This window comes from Brienomyrus brachyistius, chromosome 6, assembly GCF_023856365.1.
Source record: "Brienomyrus brachyistius isolate T26 chromosome 6, BBRACH_0.4, whole genome shotgun sequence".
Classification (NCBI taxonomy): domain Eukaryota; kingdom Metazoa; phylum Chordata; class Actinopteri; order Osteoglossiformes; family Mormyridae; genus Brienomyrus; species Brienomyrus brachyistius.
In genome coordinates, this window is record NC_064538.1 from 22769759 (window position 1) to 22793995 (window position 24237).

The window sequence follows — 24237 nt, forward strand, 5'->3', positions numbered from 1 at the left end:
AACAGTCATTTTAGGGGCCTTTCGAAATACTATCTGGACACCCCTAGAAGTGCAGGGGTCCCTTGTGGATACCCTGACCCCCATAAATGAGATCCTGAGGCAAGCAGATAGTTCCAGAACAGCCCCCCCCACCTTAGCATCCTCTTTGTCTTATACCGTAACCCAAAACTCACCACCACGTCCATTGCTGGCATGTTAAGACAGTCACACAGGGTGAGCACTCTTCTCCTAACTGGTGGGCCTCCTCCAGCTCTGCCTGCACCTACACTTCACTGTTTACCTGATGCTTTTATCCAGGGCAACTAATTATAATTTTGTTATCTTTTATACATTTTTATCATTTTGTTTGCCTCTTTAAAACAGATCAACATGTAGTGCATGTAGTGGATTTAGTTTATCGAGCAGCTCTAGATGTTTACCGCACTCTGAAGCTGTTCACTCAATGCAAACCAAAAGTCCAAATATTCAGCCATGTCTGAGGAATTCATGTAAGAAATCTGTAATGCTTGTGTAGGGCACGATAACAGGATTCCTGTTATTTCTGTTTTCATGTTTTCAGATGTGATAAATAAACCTAATCTTTAGTGTTGAAAATCTTCAAACAAGTTCTTCCAAACTCTAGATCCTTAATCTGAAACTCATAACTGCATTCTCTGATCTGTTAGAATAAACATTTCCCTCCGTTTTCTCAAGTTGTTGGTGCCAGTTTTGACAAGAAAGAACTGGTGAAATTACCAAGATTCCGGAAAAGTCAGTTAAAATTCTAGGAAAAAAACACATCGGTGAACAAACTTTAATCAGAAAACTTAGAGCCTGGAGCTCCATGCTGTTAGCAAAAGCTATGTGTGGCTTTGCTTCTGCTTATCTAAAATACATCCAAAGGTATCACTGACAACACAGACACAGCTTAGAGCAGTGTTTCCCAAACCAGTTTTAGTGACCCCCCAGACAGTCCATATTTTTGCTCCCTCCCCACTCCAGCAAAAACATGGAGTGTCTGGGGGTCCCTAAAGCCTGGTTTGAGAAACACTGGTTTAGAGCAACATGCTACCAAGATCCTGATTTTGAATGGAAATCCCATCCAGTATCAGAGGGTTGGGGGATCGTATTACAAGGAGCAAGTGAGAGAAATTGCGAGAGTGAAGAAATGAGTGGAGAAATAATAATAAGAAAAAACAGCTGAAAGCTCACCAGGTTCATGACAAATGCATGGCAGGTATTTGAGGCAGCTGACTGTCATGCCAATTAGACACGTACAGAGCATTCGCCGCATTAATGGGCGAGAAGTCACTGTCCCAACTCTCTGAGCTATCAAGAAAAGTTCAGTGTTACAGAAAATCACCCTGGGACTGCCATGCTGCCTATTTGTGTGCCACCATTTGCTTTTTTCTGTGGAAATAGCTCTATGCTTCTGTGGCCGCTTATATGTGTATCGATGCAACAAAACAGTCCGTCTGGTTTGCGAATAAAAGACCGAGCGAGTCCAGAGAGAAAATTGGTGCCCTGTCGTAATGAGATACTGCCCATTTGTGCATCAATGGGAAGCACAAGCAAAGGAGGGAGTGGGTAGGGTGAGGGGGCCATGATGGGAAGGCATTCATAGACTCCTGCTGGGAGGCCAGTCTGATTTCTGCCCAAGTCAATAGAGAAATATCTGGACTGCAGAGGAGGATAATTCATGTCCAAAGAGTAAAAATCTGGACCAATATTTTGTTTCAACCAACCAGCTGAGTACTCTGTGACTAAGACTCTTTATATTCGGCTGGATGGTTAAAACAAAATCTTGGTCTGGATTTTTACTTTCTGGACATGAACTATCCATCTCTGCTGGAACCTCACAGTGGTCCATTTCAGATGGATGACGGCTTATATGCAGCCTGTCTCATGGTAGAAGAGAGGGTTAGAAGGCTGATGTATCCTTCAGAAGCTGACACGCAGGGTCCTGGAAGGTGATCCATCAGTGTTTCCTGTTCTTTACTACTTTGAGGTGCTGCTGTGTTCAGGTACTCAGATTTAGGTTAGGGTATTTGCTCTCTGATCTACGTACGGTCGGTGTTATTTGGCAGCTCTCAAAATCATCTCAAGTGCCGACCACAGACCACAGAGTTCCCATAAAAGATCTGTCACATACTCTACATTTCTGTCCTCTAAGTGTTCTGCCTCCGAGTCAACTTGTGTTTTGACTTCCACAGCGCTATGGAATTACATAAATATCGCCACATGGGTTGACAGTGGTCAAACCCTCACTACAGCCAGGACAGTGATAACCCACTTTCCCTCTGTAATTATCAAATGTTTTCTTCCTGTCTTTTGTGGGATCTGAGGCTCACATCACCAGACCTCACATAACCCCAGTGAAATACAGGGTCAAACCTGAACTTACACAGAGCAGTGCACTAGCTGCTGTTATCTACAGCCTCCATAAAGGGAAATTCATCTGTTGATAAATTAAAAGATTACAAAAATTGTATAATTTCCTCTTTTATTTAACTTTGCTCATTTCCAACTTTTGTGGGTTACTAAAGAAAACACTTGCCCAGTTGAAAGTGTATGGTTCACTGGCGCCCCCCCCTCACCCACGGCCACCCAAATAAAAGGCTGACAGTTAACACATAATGAAATGGAATGAAAAATAATATGAATTATAAAGTATGTTGCTGCAGGCCTTTCTTTGTTGGAACTCAAATTTCTCCTTTTCAAAACCTTTTTTGATGCAAATTTCAGTTTGGTCTGGAGGTTTTGAAATTAATTTCGCTAAGCTTCTTTTGAACCAGAATAACATTGTATTAGTCACATGTTTGACCACAACCCTTTAATTCAAGCTTACTCTACAATAACTGTAGACATCAAGATAAGAAAAATAGCAGATTTCATTGTGTTAATAGGAAGCGCAGTTCATCTATGTCCAGTAGGGCACAGATATGTCACAGACAGGTATGTTTCATCCGTAACAGATAATAGTCTGAGCCCTTTTATCAGTGTTTATATCACCACTGAAACCTGACACAGATTCAGCTACAAGGACTCACAGGGCAGGTTGGCCTCTGCGGGCTGATCTGGGCCTGCTTTCCTTCACCAACCGCTATCTTCACCCTGGAAGTGTGGTGTTCCCTGCGTGATGTAGGAAGAGACCCAGCACCTCTCCGCAGTATCTGAGGCTTTAGCCTGCGGAGCCAGACTGCTGTGTTCAGCTCTCACTGGGGACGTGACTTAGCACTGCGCTGAGTGCATGTGGCTGTGTCTGTGTGTGTGCACAGTGGATAATATTACATTGTGGGGACATTTGATATGATACAAAAACTCTTATTTTGACATTGTGGGGACATTTTTTCAGTTCCCACAGGAGGAAACTCAGTTTTATGAAAATCCATGAATACAATCAAAAAAGCAAAAATGCTAAAAGTCTCTGGTTACTTATAGTTAAGGTTAGGGTTGGGTTAGGGTTAGGGTTAGGGTTGGGTTAGGGTTAGGGTTGTCAAGTTGGGATTAGAGTTTTCCCGATAGAAGTGAATGGAAAGTCCGCACAAAGATATAATTACAAATGTGTGTGTGTGTGTGCCTATGGATTATATTTATATAACATTGTGTGGACCAAATACCCCCCAGAATGTGATAAAAAAACTATTTTTTCAGGTCCCCACAAAGATCTGTGAATGCAGTCAAAAAACTAAAAATGCCAAAAGTCTAATATTTTGGTTACTTATAGTTAAGGTTAGGGCTGGGTAGGGGTTAAGGTTGTCATGTAGGGAGTTTTCCCCATACAAATGAATGGAGAGTCCCCACTAAGATATAACTACAAACCTGTGTGTGTGTGTGAGTGTGAGTGTGTATGCACAGATATAACTAAATACCTAGAATTTTCACAATTTGCATAATATTTGTATAATTGGATGATTTTTGCCTTTTTAATTCATGGATGTGAAATATCTTTAATGACTCTGCAGGTTTTCCTTGCTTGGCCACCAGTTCTGATTGTGTATTTCATTTCCTACCAGCTATGTGTGCACCCCCCCCCCCCTTCCCCATCTGTCTCTCCCTCACCCGCTTCTCCCCCTCACAAAGCTGAAAGGCCGTGGCTGGTAATCAGACCGGTACTGACTCCATTCACGTAGCTGAAATCATTTCCGTCAGAGAGGCTGAAAAGGTGGATCAGCTCAGTCAAGTCATGGCCTCTGAGGGCCAGACGAGCGAGAAAGATGGAGTCTGTTGGCACAGAGACAGTGGACTCCTCTGGCCCGTCTGTTTATTTCCGTCAGCTGGCTTCTCAAGAGGCTTCCTTTCCATCCCGAAGACACTGATGCGGAGAAGGCAGAACGCGCTGGAAGCAGAAGAGGTTCCAGAGGGAGATGGCCCAGAATTGGTATTCCAGGCTCATGCTGCAGCAGGATCCGCCGCATAGGTGTCCTGCGATTGCTAATTGCCTCTTGCGCATCCTTCAGATGAGAACACAAGCTGAGCTTATGTTCTCTGTGAGCTTAAAATTACCCAAGCAGGCACTTAGCCCTTACGCTAATTCCGCTCAGCAGCAGGCCTGACATTGGCTCTGGTCTCTGATTCACTTCTATCACCTTGTTTCCCTCAATGATCCTTATCAGTCATGTACTCAGAAGTGACTTCGCTACCAGATTAAAACATTTAATGTGCTGTTTGCTCCAGTGAGGTCTGACTGTCTTCCATTAGTAATTCTGCATCGTTAAGGATCCCATCTTAGCTAAATCTCTCACTTTTACTGTTGCGGAAGCTTAACTCTGTGTGAATGTTCACTGAGGCTTCCAGAGGTTGCATCATTTCACAAAGGGGGAAAGGGGAAAAGGCAAGAATGCAAGAAGAACCAGTACAGAGACAGCTCTCTTTTGCAGTACAGTGGACAGGCGATTCAAAATAACAGCAACAAAGAGTCGCTGCAATTTTCATGCAGCATAAAATAATAATAAGCTGTAAGCTTCTGAAGACAAGTGAATCATTTGAATGGCCAACTCAGCAGGAAGCGAAGAGGCCATGAAATCGCAGAGGGCAGAGTTTGGTATGGATCTACATGCAGACCTTGCATGAGGGAACGAAAAGTTCAAGTGATTCTTACATTCAGAGGTGAATCCCCTGTTGGTCGGTGATGACACAGAGCACAAAATCCTTACGACAGTAACGGTGGCTCTTTAAAACTGACCTGCAATCCTGCATAAAGTCAAAAAGATAATGTCACAGGAAGATGAGAGAGGTAATGTCTTAGAAGTAATTGTATTTTTTCCTGTGAAGCAATCCTTCCGTTTGGTGTTACGGTAATGAGATTATTATTTGATTGATGATCTGCTTGTCAAATCAACCCTTTCCTGCTGGGAGTGCAGTCTATTTCAATTGTAATGCAATTTTGTCCAAGAGACTCTTCAGACATTTGATGACACTTGTTTTTTTTTTGTTTGTTTTTGTTTTTAAACACCTCCCCCCAGCTCAGAGCAGCATGTGAAAGTTCAGCTAGTTAATACCAAAGAATGATGAAGAGAGATATAGCTGAAATCTTTTGCTTGATACACTTGAGAAAACCATTTATCCCTTAAGTCTCACACAGTGACTGAATCGAGTTTTTTTCCCAGTAACGTGTCAAAGATTGCCTCCTCTGACTGAAATAAACATAATGAGAAAAAATAGCAACTCTGTCATGTTGTGAGGTGGTAACAACATGTCTACACTGAGAATGAAACTATATGTGTTTGAGAAATGAGAAAGAAAATCTCTTTTGGGGTCAAAACTCAATTAAGTTGTTTTGCAGCATTCTGGGATACAGAAGATAACATTTTCATACCTTACGAAGATGTTTGCTCATCCTTTACCCTGTTTTAGATGATGGGACTTATCACAGGACGCTGAGTCAGACGTTGCATAGAACCTGCATATCATTCACGATGAGCTGATGTGATGCAGATACGGACGGGGAGTCATGCTGAAGTGCCCTGATGGTCCTGAAATTCTGCAGCAGGCAGCCACTTGGCCTTTCTGCATCGTCCTGCAGTTTTTCGTCCTCCCATTGGTTGTGGCTTTTGCTTCAGCCTTGCACCACAGGGCAAATACATTTTGGTGAGGATTTGACAGTGGTCGGGGGGGCACTTCTGTTTATGGTCCCAGTGCCTTTCTCATATAATGCGATCTGTCAGCTTCCGAAGCTTTCGCTGTACAAATAGAGCCATGAGAAACAGCATCTCTATACCATCTGTGTGTGTGTGCATCAGAAGAAAACGATGCTAAAAAATTCTCTAGCTACTGTCAATCAACAGAGGACTTTCTGGGGGTTGTGCTTCGTACGTGGATTAACGAGTTATCCAGATTTAATTGTTCACCATTTGTCTAGATCCAGGATTTCTTGGTTCTTAGAAACTCTTGTTGGATTGATTGTCACAACAACCAATCAGTAACTTCAAACCTGCTCAGAGCAGGTTTATTTAATGCAAACAAGATTTAACAAGAGAGCAACCAATTGGTGCGATCATAATAAGGAGAGAACACACACACACACACACACGCACATACACACAAATAAATACATATATAATGCTATATAGCCTCATACATTTTGGAAACAAAACCTACAGACTGTAGAAGACAAAATAGAACATTTTGGCCATAATCTGCAAAGGTATGTTTGGAGAAAAAAGGGTGGAAAATTCCAGGAAAAGAACACCTTTCCAGCTATTAAGCATGGGGGTGGAAGGATCACGCTTTGGGCTTGTGTTGCAGCACAGGGAACATGTCATTGGTAGAGGGAAGAATGGATTTGAAATAATACCAGCAAATTCTGGCAGCAAACGTCACACCATCTGTAACTTGAAGTTAAAAGGAGGATGGGTCCTACAACAGGATAATGAAACACACCTCAAAATGTAAATGGAATACTTCAGGAGGCACAAGCTGGAGGTTTTGCCACGGGCCTCACAGTATCCTGACCTAAACGGCATTGAAAATCTGTGGACAGATCTCAAAAGAGCAGTGCGTGTAAAACGGCCCAAGAATCTTGCAGAATTAGTAGCCTTTTGCAAGAACAAATGAGTGAAAATCCCCCAAGCAAGAACTGAAAGACTTTTAGCTGGCCACAGAAATCATTTACAAGCTGTGATACCTGCCAAAGCGGCTGTTAATAAGCAGTGACCATGTTGACTGCCCAAACTTTTGCTTCAGGCCTTTTAAATATATTTTTGGCATTTTATACCGGTAATTAATAGAAACAAAAATATAATCTCACATAAATTATTAAAGAAATGTGTCGTTATTAGCTTTATGCCTCTTGGTGTTCAGTTCATCTTCTGCTGACTTGACTACTCACAGTAACCAACATTATAAGCAAAGGTACCCAAACTTTTGCATGCCACTGAATATGTGTTTTTGTTGCACACTAATACATATGAGAAAGTAGAAGTAGAAATAAACAGGCAAAAATGTACTCTAGTAAAAGCTGAAGTACCCCATTGGCCTTTCTACCTGAGTAAAAGTAAGAGAGTGCTTGTTTGTAAATATGCTTAATGTAGTCCTGGTGTAACTGTATAACATGACATTGCATGTCCACTGTACATATATTTTATTAAATGCAAAAGTTCAGACATGATAGTGTTGTATTTTCCAATCTAAACATTTAAAACATGAAATTAAATTTATACTAAGCGCTTTAGAAATATCTAATTCCATGGTGTTAACTGAAATTACGGTTACATAATTAGCTACAATGATTAATGCTGATAAGCACATCTTAGATGAGCACATGCTCTCAGCCACAGTTTAACAGTAGTTTTAGCACTGATATATGTGCGCAGGGCTGAGCGATACGACAACATACAGTATCTCAAATGATCCATCCATCGTTTCATATATTTGTCGTTAATTTTGTTGTGTTGCAAAATGGCAAAAGCAAGAGCACAATTCCTACAGAAACTGCAAAATCCCAAAAAATGCCTCACATTTGCACCCTCTCTTTTGGAGTTATAGCCAGTCATTCATTTTCTTACTGATCATGGTTCTGAGAGTCAATTTATGAAGCCTAGTCGGTATCCATGAGATCATACAGATGTTGCGGATTGTTTTATCCAGCTTAGCTAATCTGATTCTTTAATGGCTTAGAAGAACTGAAATACCCGAATAACCGTATCCATGATTAGACGATCCTGGATGAGTCCTTTGATCTTGGATGTTTCAAACCACGTACGAAGAAAACCCCCCAGGTCTAGTTCCAGGTCTTTCTGTACCTCCAAACCATTCATCATGGCATTAGCACTAAGTGAACATTTGCTTCTGACAGAATCATTCACAGTCAATGATCTCACCATCGTCTCGTCATTGCAGCTGTCCTCTGATGGAATTTTAATTGAATTAGCCCAGGCGGTTAGATTTGAAGCAAATGAGAACATCTCTATCGGCCCATGTTCGGTGAACTCAGAAGTGAAGTGGTATCTGCCAACCAGGGCTGATAAATAGCAGGTGAGTGTTGTGACTTCTGCTCCATTGCCTACTGAGATGTTTGGTGGCCTTGGGAAGTCTCACCTAGTTAGTGCACTTCCCAGATAAACTCAGACCTGTAAATAATCTCCCATTCAGGTCACATGCAACATGGAAGGCAGAATTCTATGTGCATTTTGCAGTCATCCGTGCGTATTTATTTAATATATACATATGTATTTTTTACAGTGATTATCCCTACAATGCATAAAATGAGCTAAATGACTTTAAATGTTGCAAACAGTGTGAAAGCAGCATTGTAGTGGCAATAATGGCTAAATAATATGCATGGAACAAGGTATAAAAAAATTAAAGATCATTTTGTGGTTAATATACAACAAGAAATCCCCAACAAGTCAAAACTACAGTAAAATCCCATTATAGTGGATTCGCTTATATCGGAATATCGTCTATAACTGATGAGGTCCGCTGGTCCTGGCTGTGCTCCTTTAAGAACATGCAGAAAAAGCATCGGATATAGCGGACTCGCATTTAACGGAATTTCGCTCATAACGGATAAACAATTTGGTCCCCAGGGCCACTTTTTAATAGTCACGCATCTGGTCAGGTAAAGTTATATTACTACAAGTACAATATAATAATCTATACCACAAGTGTGTCTGCTGGGGTGTGGCATGAGTAAAGGGTGTCCTGTAGTTGTGTTCTGGGCGTACAGCAACTCTGGATATAACGGACTTTGGATATAATGGACTGTTTTGCCAGGTCCCTTGAAGTCCGTTATAATGGGATTTTACTGTAGTGTGGTACTGGATTGTAAGTTGTATTGCTGCTGGCCTGGAGTGATGGGTGCAGCCTGCGATGCATTGGCCTCCTATTCTGAGTGCCTCCTACCCTGGCCGTGCTGGGACAGGCTCCAGGTTTGCCATAATCCTGCAATGGATACGTGATAATGGAAAGAAGGCTTAAGGTACACATTTAAAATGATCTAATAGCTGTGTAACACTACTTACTTCCTGCGCAACACATATATACATTATGGCTCCAACATATTAACTATACTTAATTATTTAATGCTGCATAATGCATCATTTTATTTTAAATCAATTTAAATATTATATACTGTACGGCTTTCTCAAAGTACTGTATATGGTTACCACACTATAATTCGATGTTAATTCAATTCAATTCAATTTTATTTATGTAGTGCTTTTAACAACAGTCATTGTCACAAAGCACTTTACATATAACCGGCCCGAACCATAAGATGAGTATTAGTACAGGTGCTTATTATATGAGTGCAGGGGAGCCATTTAAAAACCAATTAATCCAAGACCTCAGGAAGCTCCTGCTCAAACTGAGGGATGTAGACTGTGAGCATTATTCCTGACAGAGCTGTCCAGGATAGGGCTGGGATATGATACAAGGTCCAATACGCTGGCCTGTGAAGTTAAGTGAAGTTAATCGGTAGCGATGAACTGGAGTCAATAAATTGAGTAACACATTATATTACGCACAGTTGTGTGGTCTGTCATCAGTACAGAATTAATGAGCATTTAGGTGTGAATACAACATGACCCCAGACAACATGTCAGGCTACAAATGAGATCATCAGCTCATTTTGAGCCAGGATAAAACTGTAAGACTTTAAGTTGCACACAAAGGGATGACAAAAGCAGTCGTATTTAGCAAAAAAACTTTAATCTCTCCTTGATGCGCATTTATTTACAAGTAATAAACCAGCAAAATAGGAAATAGCAGAATATTTACACAATGAGCATTTAACAGCCAACCTGTCACAGTTGCTTCAAGTCTGAAACTCTTAAAAATGTATTGGAATCCATATAGTATTAAAACTCTTTTTTCCCCCCGCTTAAATTTATCTGTGTATATCATTTGTTCCTACGCATTTCAATTTAGCTTTAAAAAGGACAGCTTTTCAATATACGAGCAAAACAAAATGTTTTAAAAGAGAGGTTGAAAGGGCAAAGTTCTGAACTCATCCAGATAAAGAAGATGTGGAGTGAGCAAGATGACAGGAAACAGCAGAACTTTGGACTGGGGAAACAGGAGGGAGAATCGAGGGGGACAGAAGCTGGGGGTTGCCAGGGTGGGACGGCAAAGGGGAGACAGGCGGGAGCTGACAAGGCACTATGTGCTCAGGGGCGGATTAATGCATAGGCAATCCTAGGCTACAGCATAGGGCCCTGGCAAACACCAGGGCCCCCCCCACATCGGGCAAAATGGATCGACTAGTTAAATTGGCAACACCTGAGTGTCCATGCTGATGTCAGCCTAGGCCCCCCAGATAAGTTAATCCGCCCCTGTATGTGCTCATCAAAACAGCATCACTGGCTCCATTGGCACCCTGCTCCTCGTCCCATCTGCCTGGGTGAGATCTGACACTGAAGTCCTCTGCAGCACATGACTGCCCACATACCATCTCAATAAGCAGTTTCTCTCCGCAGACCAAGGGGCACAAAAAAGGAAAAGAGGCATCTTAAGTCCCCAATACTCAAGTCTAGTCATGCAAATTATGAAACCACCCACTACTCTATTTCATAAGGGAAAACCTTCCTTTACACCCCTTGAACAGAACAGCAAAACCAAGATCAAACAAGGAAAAAAAAATATCCTGAGGCTGGAACTCAACTGACTGCTTTACCACTGCAATCTCCAAAGACTCCTTCACAACTAGTGGTAAAATACACCAAGATATACATTAGGAAAGCTGTTACATGAGATTGATAGCATCCCTTTGGTGGGATTGGCTTATTAATTATTATAACAAATTTAACTAATTATTGGCACAGTCTAAACGGCCCACTCATGTTGTTCAAAAATTATTTTAAATTTCTTGTTGTGTAAATACCAACGGCCAGCATACTGGGTCCTGCAGTAGAGCTTACATTTTAAAAGGAGCCAGCAGAAACTGAAATTTCATAGATGATTGACCCAACCATCAAGTGTAAGTAGTTTCAGTCCCTGGAAGCTGACCTGGCCCTTCAAAATTCAGAAGTACCCTTTAAAAAACTAATGACTTAAATAAGATGGACAAGGGATATTAGAGCATTCTATGCTACTGAGAGCCTGAGCTGGAATGAAATGCTGTGAGGCTTGTGGCCCCTTTAGTGCAACCGGGGCCCATCCCTGCTAAGGGGCCCCAAAAGCAGGAGGAGAGAGCTGACCAGGCGCTTTACAGATGCCCTATATCTCAATGAAGAGACAGACACAACAAATGGCCAAAAAATACTCCTAAAAGTACCATCATGTTAAAAAAAAAAACATCACACAGCCTAAAATACACATAATTTCTCTTCCTTTATCCATTTGTTTTGTTGGCCCTGTAATCAACCTAAATTTTTCCCAGTTGTTTGTGAAAAATAAAATCCTCAAAAAAAGTGACCTAACCATCTGAGCAGGCCAGATATATTCCTCTCTGTTAGTTTACGGTGTTGTTTTTAAAGGAACCTTTCACACAGTTTACACGGGAGAGAATTTCAGAAATTTATCAAATAGCAAAGACAGAACCTTCATGTACTCCAAAAAGCAGGGTTAAGCAGCAGCAATTCACCATCTTGGTACTCAAGACAAAGTTGCCTTTTTAAAACTTTCATCAGATTCATTATTTTTTTGCCTGAACCTCATAAAATAACAACGGAACACAAACGCAATACGGATGGATGTTCAACCAGCAACACACTGCTACCGACTAAGAACACTTACTGGAGGGAAACTACCATAAAACTAAAACACAAGGAAAGAAAATTAAATAAATAAACTGGAAGGGGAGAGGATTTCGCTTTTGATGGGGAAAAAATATAGCAAATACATTACAGACCACAGTTTGGTTCGAGCAAACAAGGACAATTTACATTTTCAGCACAAGTCGGACTTCAAACGTCTATTATAAAATAAGGAAATTAAATACAAAGAGAAACAATCAAAACCTTAATGGTGTCAACTGTGCTGTTTTTTTGTGCTGGAACAAGGGGTAAAGGGTGCTATTTAGCTAAGAAACAGCCTTGGTCCGCCCCCCCCCCCCCACCAAAGACCACTTCAGATCACTGGGTTCACAGCTCGGCTCCAAACTCTATGTTGCTCTGCTTTATCCGGGTCGCTCAGAGTGCCTGTCTACGGCACCACTGGGTCGCCTCGCTTCCTCGCCGCTGAATCTGCCGGGACTCAACATCGCCTTCCATCCTGCGTCATACATTCAGAGGTTGAGATGGCAGAGACCGGCTGGTGGGGGGGGCGGTACAGGACACGGTCCCCGGAATGGCTCTGACAGTGGGGACTGATTTGGAAATCCAACAGGAGACCTGTGTGTTGGTTTTCAGGGCAGGGATTCAGGCTTTTCATCCCAGGTACTGCATCCTCACTGCCAATAACCACGGATAGCTCTTGGAATCCAGGTCCAACAAATGGGAGAAGAGGTGTCTTTCTTCAAGTAATACAACGTACTTCATCAAACAATTACTGCTGTGAACAAGGGATTCACAGCGGGATTGTACAGCGCAAACGAGCCCGGTCCCCCCAGGCCTGACTCGCCCTCTAATATGTGGCGAGACGAGCCTTCCTTCGAAGCACAGAGGCTGTCCTGCGTGGGAGTCACAGCCCAAACAAGGGTTTTGTTCTCACATCGAAAAACCACAATTTCACTTAAGATAAGAACATCTGCAAATCAAATCTAAACAGTACTTGTTTCCATAGTACATACCACTGAAACCTACATGTGTGTTTGCACCAACCCCCCACCCCCCCGTAAGCAGACATGGCGAAACTTCCCCTGCTAATGATGTTTTAGGTTTTGATACACCCCTACCCTCCAAATGACTTTTCAGTCACAAAGCAGGTTAACATTTAAATTATAGCACACTTTATCTAACAAAAGGTCTTAGCACTAAATGACATTTAAATAAAACATCTCACAGGACATTTTTTTCACTGAAATATCAAAGGCTTTTTTGTCATTTTAATTTCTGTATGTTTAAAAAGACAGAAAAAAAAACAAAGTTTCCCCACTTTATTTTCACATATTTCTTTAAAAATGCAACTGTATTTATTTTTATATATATATATATATAATTTCTATATTTTTTCTTCTGTTTGAGTTCCTGTAAATTGTGCAAATTCAGCAGTAACACAAGTGACAGCAGTCCAGAGTGGGCAGTGGAGCGGATTAAAAAAGTCACAACCAAATGTCCTTGATGTGACCTGAGCCTGGTCCGAATTTTCTCTGTGACAGGTGGTCATGTGACCATAATCACCCATCAGTCCCCACACACCATACACAGAGTCATTCCTTTCACCAGCCGCTTTCCAGTCGTAAAACTGTGGCACACAATTCAATACGAGGGAAAACAGAGAGAAGAAAAAACTGCAACAGAACTCGCTTGGATGCAGTTTCTTTCTTGGGTTAAGGGCGTCTAGGCATTACGGGCGATGGAGAGGTGTGAGGGAAGGTAAAAACTAACACCAGGCCGCACCAATCCATCCGGCTCTGTACTGTCTACCAGTGCAACTGCTTCAGTGCTTGCAGTCCTTCCATTTAGTTTGTTGGCTTATTTATTTACTTATTCATATAAACATGCCCTGAACGGCACAGCTCTCCTCCGGTCCTCTGAGAGGGACATGGTGGTCCTCAGCTAGCCTGAGCCATGGTGTCGACGACCTGCTCCAGCTTTCCGCGCAGCCGCTGCCTGCGTGCCTGCTCGTCCTTCTGCAGTGCCGACAATATCTGCATGGGGTGGGGGGGGATATCATTAAGGGTTAGGGCTCAGAGCAGGGGACAACACGGCAGCAAATTCTGACAAACATTTGGATCTAAAACTTTATTTTTTGTATTTGTGACCATGGGCATATTTACAAACGAAGACTACATATTTTTTCCTTTTCTCAATCACAAGATTGTGCTAATATGCAAAGGACACATTTTGTTGTACCCTGTGTGCTGTGATGTGTCAACAATGACAATTCTTCACTTTCACAATAATAATAATGACACTTTATTGATCCACGCGGGGAAATCCTCTTTTCGCTTTCCCCATCTTGCATTCCATGATACTCAGATACATATGTAGGATGTAGGTGAGAGCAAGCTTGGCAGTGAAGGGCAGCCACCTGTAGCGGCATCCATTGAGTAGAGGCTTAAGGGTCTCGCTCAAGAGCCCACAGAATTGACTATTCTACTGAAGCTGAGCTTAAACCGGTAACCTTCTGGTCACTGGCATAGGTTTAGCCTAGTGAGCCCCCAGACACATTTGTCCATGTATGGACAGAAAAACAATCCCTGAATCAATCCCTGAGATTTTACATCGGCACTGGGACAGATAGTGATGCCAATGTGGAGATGCAAAAGAAGATACGCAAGTCACCTCCCTATAGACTCCAAAAGAGAACATGACTGTATATCAAAGTCCCCCTTGGGAAGGCCCCACAAATGCCAAAAGCGAGCATAACTGTATATCGGAGCCCCCTTGTGAAGGCCCCACAGATGTCCTTTCTAGGGCAAGGGGGGCCCAAATGTCACATGACAGATGCTGTACTTCTCCTGGTGAGTGCAGGCTAGATGCACGTTACTGGAGGGGCAGTGCGACAAGGGATGAGGCAGGAAAACTCCAAGGAGAGGCAGTAATAGTGGGTAAAAAAACCAGCCCCATAAAGTACCATTCCACTGCCAATCATCAATGAAATTATGAGTGACGTGACAGTGCCTGTCGGATCTAGCCTGGAAGAGCATTGATGAGTCAGTACATTCTTTATTTAAATGCCTGACTCACTTTTGCTTCCTGCAAGAAAGTGTGGCAATATAAACTTCTGCCTATAAGTATTGCACTCACCTTGTACCTAACGTAACCATTTAATGCTCAGCATTATCCATCCATCCATTTTCCAAACCGCTTATCCTACTGGGTTGCGGGGGGTCCGGAGCCTATCCCGGAAGCAATGGGCACGAGGCAGGGAACAACCCAGGATGGGGGGCCAGCCCATGCTTAGCATTATCTCTCTGACAAATTTTTGTGCCAAGCGAATATTTCAAGTTTTATATTTTTTTTACAGAAACTGGCATATTTAAAAATATTTTTTTTACAGATGCTTTTAAATTGTATGACAAATCATAACTTGAACTGTCCTTAAAGCCAAATATAACATATGAATGTAGAGAGGGCCAGGTCTGCGTGCTCTACAGTGCAGCAGGTGACAGAAAGACTCAAAAGAACAAGGATTTTAGTTTATAGGGAGGGTTTTCAGGAATATTTGGCAGGCTACCAAATTCAAGCATTTCCCTGTGTTTGGTGAGATGGAGCTACTGATATATGGCCAAGACGAACCTCGTCCTTATACTTGACGATGTAGGAGTAGATCTCGTTCAGGGCACTCATGCTGTTGAACTGGTTGAGGTGGAGGCGAGACTGCTCCGCCAGGTACGCGCTCATGTCCTGATCGCTGATCGCTGGCATCCGAGAGATGTCAGAGTAGTACCTGTATGAAGGAAACAGCACTTTTTCCCTTATCTGTGTCACTGCCCTCACAATTCATTGACATCCAAGTATTGAGCACTGCAGAAGGTGGAATCCCAGAACAGATTCTACCCTTCGCCAGGACGGTATCCGCTACAGTCCTGTTTACCTTTCCACCCAGTTCTTGTAGTTGGGGATGTCCTTGGCGTAGAGCAGCTTGTTGGAGGGTGAGTCCTTGCCCAGCTTGTGCTCCGAGGTAGAACAGGAATCCATGAAGGTCTGGGCCACCACGGAGAGGCAGGCGTCCGTGATGCTGTTCTTGTGGATGTCGAAGACAAACTGGGGGTTCTTGATGACGTTCACCCAGAAGCGTAGTGGAAGACTGGAGGGAGGGGTAGGTCATCGGCAAACAGGAAAGGAAAAGAGAACAGCACAGAAAAGGAAGTCATAAAATGCAGTAGCCATGTACTGAATGATGCGTCATACAAGGTGCAGAAGATGACAGGGACACATGTAAAGCTGGCAAGACCAGATCTACGAGTGCAGACACGCATGCACAGCATCTCCTCTGCAAGGCTGCTGCATGAGTGCTTTGTCAGTGCATCCATTGCACACACATACCCAGAACTGAAATGTGCTACTGTTTGACTATAGGCAAAACACACAGGATCTGTGGCAATCAATGGCACCCACACAAGCTCCATCTACCCGCACTTCAAATGTAGCCAGTGAGAGTCTGCTGGACAGGAGTCTACAGCTGACAGCTGGAAGGTTACCAATGGGCCTCCTCAAAGCTCCCAGATCACAGACGTCAGCCCAGGAGGCTGAGGCACTGATCCTGAACATGAGCACAGGTGACACATGCTCAGAGCTCAAGAACAATGTACACAGTGGATCACAGATACAATAGTAAACACACCCACACACATATATATCTAGATTTAAATATATATGTATATGTATGTATGTATATATATATATATATATATATATATATATATATATATATATATATATATATATAGAAAGAGAGAGAGATGCTTTAGGGAAGATAACAACGTATTCCCTGGAAGGCCCCTATCTAACCCTCTCTCCTCTGACACTGCCCCCAACCTCTACACTCTGTAGCCCCGCAGAACAGTCTCCCCAGCTCTCCAAAAAAATCTTTATTAACCCTCTGGACTCCAGTCGGTGATGCTGCGTATCTTTCTCGTCTATCTCAGTTCATAACTCACTGAAATCTTATTGTAGAAACGTGGAAAAAAATGCTGACTAAATCCATAATCTGTAGGAAGTACTAAAAGTTTTAAAATTAGATTAAATCGGCAAAAAAGTAAACCATGTCACCTTTCTTTGTTTTACCTGCATCGGGGTGTGTAGTGCTGCCCTCACCTGAAGATCGCTATTCGCATTCTAAATAGCCGCATTTCCGTGTATTCAAACCGCATTCGCATGGTAATTAGATGAACAACACAACGGTGAAACTCGATCCAGATGCATCCCCATCAGCAACATAAAAGGGGGGGGGGTGGTATGTGGCCAGGTGTGAATGGCTCATGCATACACATCAGAGCTCTTACATATTCAATGAAAGGAGCCCAGAAATAGTGACATGAGTTAGGTTTTTTTTATTTATTTATCCAACTGAATTTTGCAACTACAATATTTAGTCATCTTTATGTAGCCAAGACTTTGGTGATCAGATATCTGGGATCAAAACAAACTGCCACCATTGCTTACTATGTACTTTTATAATGTCTCTGCAAGTGTTCCAAACTGCATTTTGAAATGTCTATACTTTGATGTCAAATTACAAACTTCACATAAATCTGACATATTTACAAAGTACACTAACATTAAGATGAGTTTAATGCCAAAATAAATATATAAGAAAAATTTGATTTGCCATGAATTAAGTTTATGATACTGAATGAAATGTGTGACCCTGCCCCAGTCAGTGAAAGTGTGTTCCCTACCCCTAGACCCCAAAGAGTTAAAAGCTAAAAAAAGGGTTAAAAGCTAAAAAAAGCTAAAAAACTTTATGTGACTTATTTAAATATAATCAGGTACTCCAGATTTGCATCTGTAATTTGTCTCAAAATAAGAACACATATAAATCTTCATCATTATAATGTCAAACAGTGTCCCTGGAAAGTTTTAAAAAGATCCATCAAATACTTTTAGAGTTACTGTGTTCACAAGACCAAGTGTTGGCTATAGCTGCCGTTTCCTTTCTTTGCTGATACACAGCACTGCTGCTTCTTTTTTGGTACAAATTGTTTCTAAATTAAATTATTTAATTAAATTAAATTATTAATTTAAATAATAATTCACCAATATAATGGTTTATGAAGTGGCAATAAAGATTCATCAAATACGTTTTGAGTTACCATGTTAACAAGGTCAAGTGTCTTCTTTGGTCCCCTTTGCTGTCAGAGCCATTTTGTTACAGTTTTTCTCAAAATGAAGTCAGTTCCAAAGACCAAAAAAATGGAAATGAAACCCAGACACAACCTACATGCTGGTGTACGATAACATAAACAGGCCCAGCACAGGGACAGGGACGACACCTCCCCACATCTTACCAGTTGCTCTTCCAGGTATGACGAACATCTGGGTCAGAGATCTGGTGCTTGTCCGCCTGCTCATCCAGGAAATCAAACATGTACTTGATGGCCAGAGGTAGGGCGCTGCCGCGGTGAGCCGTACTGAAGATGGTCTCGAAGAGGTCATCCACAAACTTCTGCAATGTCCCCTGAAAGGATGAGGCACTTGTCAGGCCGAGCATTTCAGCTCAACCTTCCCATGAACAACCTGACGGCGAGCACAGCTTCAGGCTGTTCTTCTTCTATAGGCTGTAGGATCGGAGGTATTATTGTATCTTTGCGAAGGGCTAATTATCAGCTTCTGTACAAGACAATCTCATCAACATGTTATACTGGATAGAAAGATTTGATCATGAAACAATAACCTGAGCCAAAACAAAATGCCCAGGGGTAATATGAACATCTGCCGGAACAAAGGGCTTCTACGAAAACCCAAAGTGAGGTGAGGTGGATCATTGGATGCCTACATTGACTCCCTCGGTAAATAGGAGCTGCTTCAGTACAGAACCAGCTGGACGAATGGGTGGGAGGGAGGGGGGCAAAGTTGTCAGCACTGCATTTTACCCAGGATTAAGAAGCCCGGTTAGACAGATAAACAATGATAAAATCTGAACAGCATCACTATGGCCGCCTGTTGCAAGCAACAGCAGTTCTGACTCCAGGCCTGTAAACCAGAGACAAGCTGTAAACCTGGAGGTGAACGTAATAAACAGCAGAAGCGCCTGGCTGAAGTCTCGCCGCCTGCCGCTGACCCAGAGGGGGCTGGGAACGCGGTGATGCCAAAGTTACCAGCTATACCAGGAGCCACCTTCTGCCTACCCTTCCAAGTTCTCACCGATCCTGGAGTGCAGATTATAGCACGCTTTTAAACACAGACTGTCACAGACCATTTGGCTGGAAGACACCATCTAGTAGGCGCCAGAAGAACCATCAGCCAGTATAGGAGAAGCGGGAAAGCATTGTTCTGACCCCATTAGGAAACAGCCAGTGAGATACAACAGCAGAGCCACAAATCAGCATAGAAGATGACAGAACTACCCCAAGCTTAGTGCAGGTCTTTTACACACCTTTAGGTCTATGAGAAGATGCAGTTCCATCCTCTAGTAGAGGACAGTGTTAATCCCTTAGACACTCCCCCATAAACCAAGACCCAACCGTCTGCTTCACTCAGCAACACCCCTGAGACCCACGCCATGAATTAACCATCTCTGCCTCGTCTCCCCCCACCCATTTACGTGGATTTTCCTCCCCCCATTATGAATGCAAACGGACCACCCAAGAGGCTTGTAAACAGTGTCTCAATTCAATTTGATTTTGGAATAATTACGACCAAAACAATCAGCAGGGAGCGGGTTTTCCGTCTGCCCGGTTAAGATGCAATTGGCCAAGGACTCAGAGGGAAGGCGAGACCACCTAGGGGGCCCCAACAGAGTGGAAACAAGGGAGACTTGAGGGCTGGCACCACGTTGTGGCTGCGGGCAATAAACGAGGAGAGAGGAGTGGTTTCAATTAGAGGACGAACTGGATCATTAACAGACAGAACTCAAAACTAAGTAACACCACATTCAACAACTACCCACATAACACACCTGTTAACATGTTTACTGAACAACACTCCTGCCGGCAGCATTACATACACCCCATCATTGACAAAAGCATTAGATTAGATTAGATTAGATTAAGTTGACATTTTTTTGGCAGTCAAACAACTGCTTCCAACCTGAGGTGTGAGCCTGTGACCTTTTAATTTCTAACCACCATGCAGCATCAACTAATAGGAAAGGGAAAAAAAACTGAGAGACTAACTGGTTTACCTTGGTTTCTTGAGAGTTGTGGGTTCCAAAGTCACATCAATAACTGACAATGGGTCGAATAAGCATAATCATTACCATGTGCTACTATCATGCCAGATCTGTGCATTGACATAAGAATGTTCAACCAAGAGAATCGATCAATTTCTTGTACCAAACAAAGCTGGAGTGATGTCAGAAAACGTTCCATGGCCCAGAAGCTCCACATTTCTCTCCTTCCCACCTGTCCTCTGAGTCTGAGATTACCTTGGTGGCCAGCAGGCGGGTCAGGTAGATCTCGGACACCATCTTGCTGCCGCGGTCACCCTCCCGCTGGTCGCCGTGCTCGTGGTTCTTGACCAGGTGCCACAGCTTGGTGCCGCTCTCCAGATCTGGCGTGATCATGGGCGTGCGAGAGCGCAGGCTGTCGGGGCTGCTGGCTGTCCGGAGCATGCTCTCTGGACCAGGGAGAGGGGTGACAGGGGTGAGAGGGCGAGATGAGTGGGAGGGGCGAGGACAGCTTAGAATACATGGCCGCAAGATCTGCATTCTTTTCTAGGGTAGGTGGGGGAATGGTACAGGGGTAACCCCAAATGACATCTTTCTTTAGGTTAGCATTATCAAGGGTGTAGGGATTACTGCGGCTTCGCTTGGACGTTTAGCTCATTCTCCTCATATACTGAAGTAAGACTAACTGGCCAAGAAAGGTACAGGCCCTCACTGAAAGACAGTACTGCTGCATCAGTTCCACAAGCTTCCTTTCACCCTTCTCTTGCACCCAACTGTCTCCTAACACCACAAAAATTACACATGATGATCCCTGAAACAGTGCGATACCCCGTGCTGAGAGAGACTCAGCAGCTATCAGCTGGTGCAGTGCTACCCCATCTCCTGGGCTGCGAGAATGCGCAGGCATTTTATTAATGGTATAAACGTCAAAGCTCATTATACGGACCCAATGAGATCCTATCTGATGTGTTTTCCTTATCTCCATAATGGCAGCAGTCAGAGAGATGGACTCCAGTTGATGCTGAGGCAGGTGGGGCCTCCAGAGGAAAGATCACCCTCAATATCAGAGTCTTCTCCCCCCAGCTGACAGACTGATGGAGTACACCCGGGAATTTTCCTATTTGTTCGCCAACGGCTGCCGCTCAGCACTGGCATCGCGAGCCTAGCGGTGGGAGTGAGTGAGGTCACTGGCGGCGTCAGCCGCAATGGACAGACGGAGAGGCAAAAGGCCATGATTAGCCCGACATGTCTTCATCCTCAGTCGGATCTGCCTAAGGCTGAGGTTTCACCGGCGGACATGAGCTCGCCTTTTCATCTTAGTGCACTCCACTTTCAGATTAGAAACTTCCTATCTGAATAAGGATTGGGGAGATGAATATTCAGGATTTTTTTTTCTGCTGGCTTTACATGCCGATAAGAAAAATGAAAATGTATCAATTTTAAAACAGATTTCGAGATCTTTACAAACCAAATTATTCAACAGCAAGGTTGGAATTATCTGTGTGCAAGCCTTGGAAAGCAGACAAAGGCAAGTGGGAAAAGTATTAATCTGAGGTCATCTCAAAGTATCTGAACTGTGGAATGCCTTAACTACGCTGAACCCAGCCTTGGCCTCAGGCCCTTGACCATCAGCGCATGCGGCAAACGGAGGTGTTCCACCACCTCAGTGTTTTCTCAAGCTCATGCAACTATGCAGTCGTGGGTCAGCTCTCTACAGCCTGGAAAGAACTTCCTGACCTAAGAACAGAAATGACCTTCCTTTATTCCTCTACCCACATCACAACAGTTTATCCATCAGACTTGTGGGAGAATACAGTCAGTGTAAAGGCAACACGCAGCAAGCCGAAAGGCAGCAGCTGCCTGAGACACTTGGGAAGTGACATGCTGTGCTCTCGCCCCCTCTCCCTATCTCCATCAGATGGTCATTTTTTCATACTCGTGAGGAATTAAAGACCTTATTCAGTGTCAGCCATGGACAAAAAAAATGATGGAAAATGTTTTGGGAGGGTGTAGGCAAGAGAATGTGTGTTGGGTTCGGTTCTCGAGCATTTTTACACATCAGACCCAAATGCAAATTATTCATGACAAAAAGACACCCGAGGCACTTGAGGGAGTGCATTGGGCTCTGGGGAACTTGGTTATTTGGTGAGGATGGATGGAGGGGTCTCATGAAAAAAACACAGCTTGGATTTTGGGGAAGGGTATGACCATCAGGTACTGTGCTGCCTCACCATATCGGCTGAGGGACTTGCTGAAGGTGGAAGAGTTGGAGATGTTGTATGCGGAGTTCTGCTTCGGCACCAGGGCGATAACGGAGCCGTCTGTCACCTGCGGCACAGAGATGGCGTCACCAAAAGCCGGCCGAGAACCGCTGTGCTTTGTGGCGTCTCCCAGTACCGGGATGCCCTTGCCTGATAGTGCGCCAGTGTGTTGAGCCGTTTCCAGTCATTGTCAATCTTGGTGGTGACGTCTTCATCCTGAAGGATGATCCTGGCCAACCTGCCTTGGCGCCACTCTGAGAAGCCCATCGAGAGACAGATTGACGCTATTAACGACGCATTTGCGGGCTGACGTGCTAGGAGCCTTCATTAGCTGCCAGCTACCTCAATAATCGCATTCTCTAGCGTCATGCGTGTACACTGACAGGCGTATGTTTACCCAGGTCCATGTCTCCAGCTTTGGGCCTCTGAGAGTAGGGGCTGCCCTTATACACGGCATCCAGCAGCTTCTCCTTGACCTGAGTGATGGTGTCACAATTGAGGCACTTCACCGTTACCTCCGGGGAGTTCTCGTTCTCTGGGTTCACACAATGCAGCGTCTGTTGGGACACGGGAAAGAGAGGGACGTTTATATATACATGGCATTTCTGAGCAAGATGCATAAATACATTATCATAGCTACTTTTCCCATAAATTCATAATCCTAGGGGTATTTTTTTTTTCGTTTCCTCACCAAAATTCGCAAAAAACCACAAAAGGCATGCTTATGCTAACGATAACATGGCCTGACCAATTCACAGCGTATCTGAAAGAGCAGGTTCACACCCATGGTTGGGTTAGGGTTAGGGCTATGGGCCTTCGCCCCCCCAGTGGAGCCGTACAGGCACCCTACTGACCAGGGTTTTGTAATCGATTTGCTGGCGGATGAGCTTGTCCTCGCTGAGGGAGTAGCGCGCCTCGCCAGTGATGGCATCGATCGGACCCTTCTCCATCTGCTGCTTCATGGCACAGTACAACATGAAGAGGGGCTCACCGGCACACTCCTGAAAAAAGAACATAGACAAAAGCGCTTATCCAACACCCCCGCCAAGCTGGACATGGTCTAGTCCATTTTATTACAATTCAGATGTCAAATGAAATCGACAGCAGCGACAAATGAAATCACACCAAGATGCACTTTTCCATAATGCCTGTGACCGAAGCTCTTTACAGTCCGCGTCTGCAACTGTACTGCAAGAGTTACATAAAACCGGCTGAAATATAAAATGTTAGAGAAGACGTTGAGAAAAAAAACACACAACGTACTAAGCAAATAAATAATGTACTGACAACATCTGAGAGATTCGATATTTTATGAGACTTCTAAAGGAATATTAAATCACGGTGCTCATCCCTATTCAGGCTGAGTGTAGCTACGCCACTCACAAAGCCCAGAAGCTGAGCGATTGTGCACATTTCACCGTGCCTCGCCTCGCCCAGCATGCCGCAAGGTCAAACTCTGCGCCCCCGTACCCCAGCAAAGGAGGGTGTTCACCAGGGCTGTGCAAGGCCTATATTTTCCCTCCAGGTCTCAGATTAAAAAGAAGGAACTTTCAACTCCAGCATCTCTGGAACCTGCGTGGCAAACCACAGCGAGACTCCCAGTTTAGGGGAGATCCCACTAGAGACTAAGGTGCCGTTTTGTCAACTACATGCCCAGGGAAAGTGCACTCCAAAAATG

General features: G+C 43.6%; 1 protein-coding gene across 1 annotated transcript in view; it reads right to left on the reverse strand.

Moving 5' to 3' along the window:
• Nucleotides 1-10112: 10112 nt before the first annotated feature.
• The window catches only part of LOC125745103 (plexin-A1-like), a 149178-nt gene continuing 135053 nt past the window's right edge, over nucleotides 10113-24237 (reverse strand). Inside the window, 9 exon segments of the mRNA XM_049017601.1 lie at nucleotides 10113-14170; nucleotides 15765-15915; nucleotides 16063-16275; nucleotides 18479-18648; nucleotides 20557-20747; nucleotides 22530-22626; nucleotides 22710-22813; nucleotides 22957-23116; nucleotides 23414-23560. Of these exon segments, the coding sequence (XP_048873558.1) occupies nucleotides 14075-14170; nucleotides 15765-15915; nucleotides 16063-16275; nucleotides 18479-18648; nucleotides 20557-20747; nucleotides 22530-22626; nucleotides 22710-22813; nucleotides 22957-23116; nucleotides 23414-23560 (1329 nt within the window). The 3' untranslated portion in view covers nucleotides 10113-14074.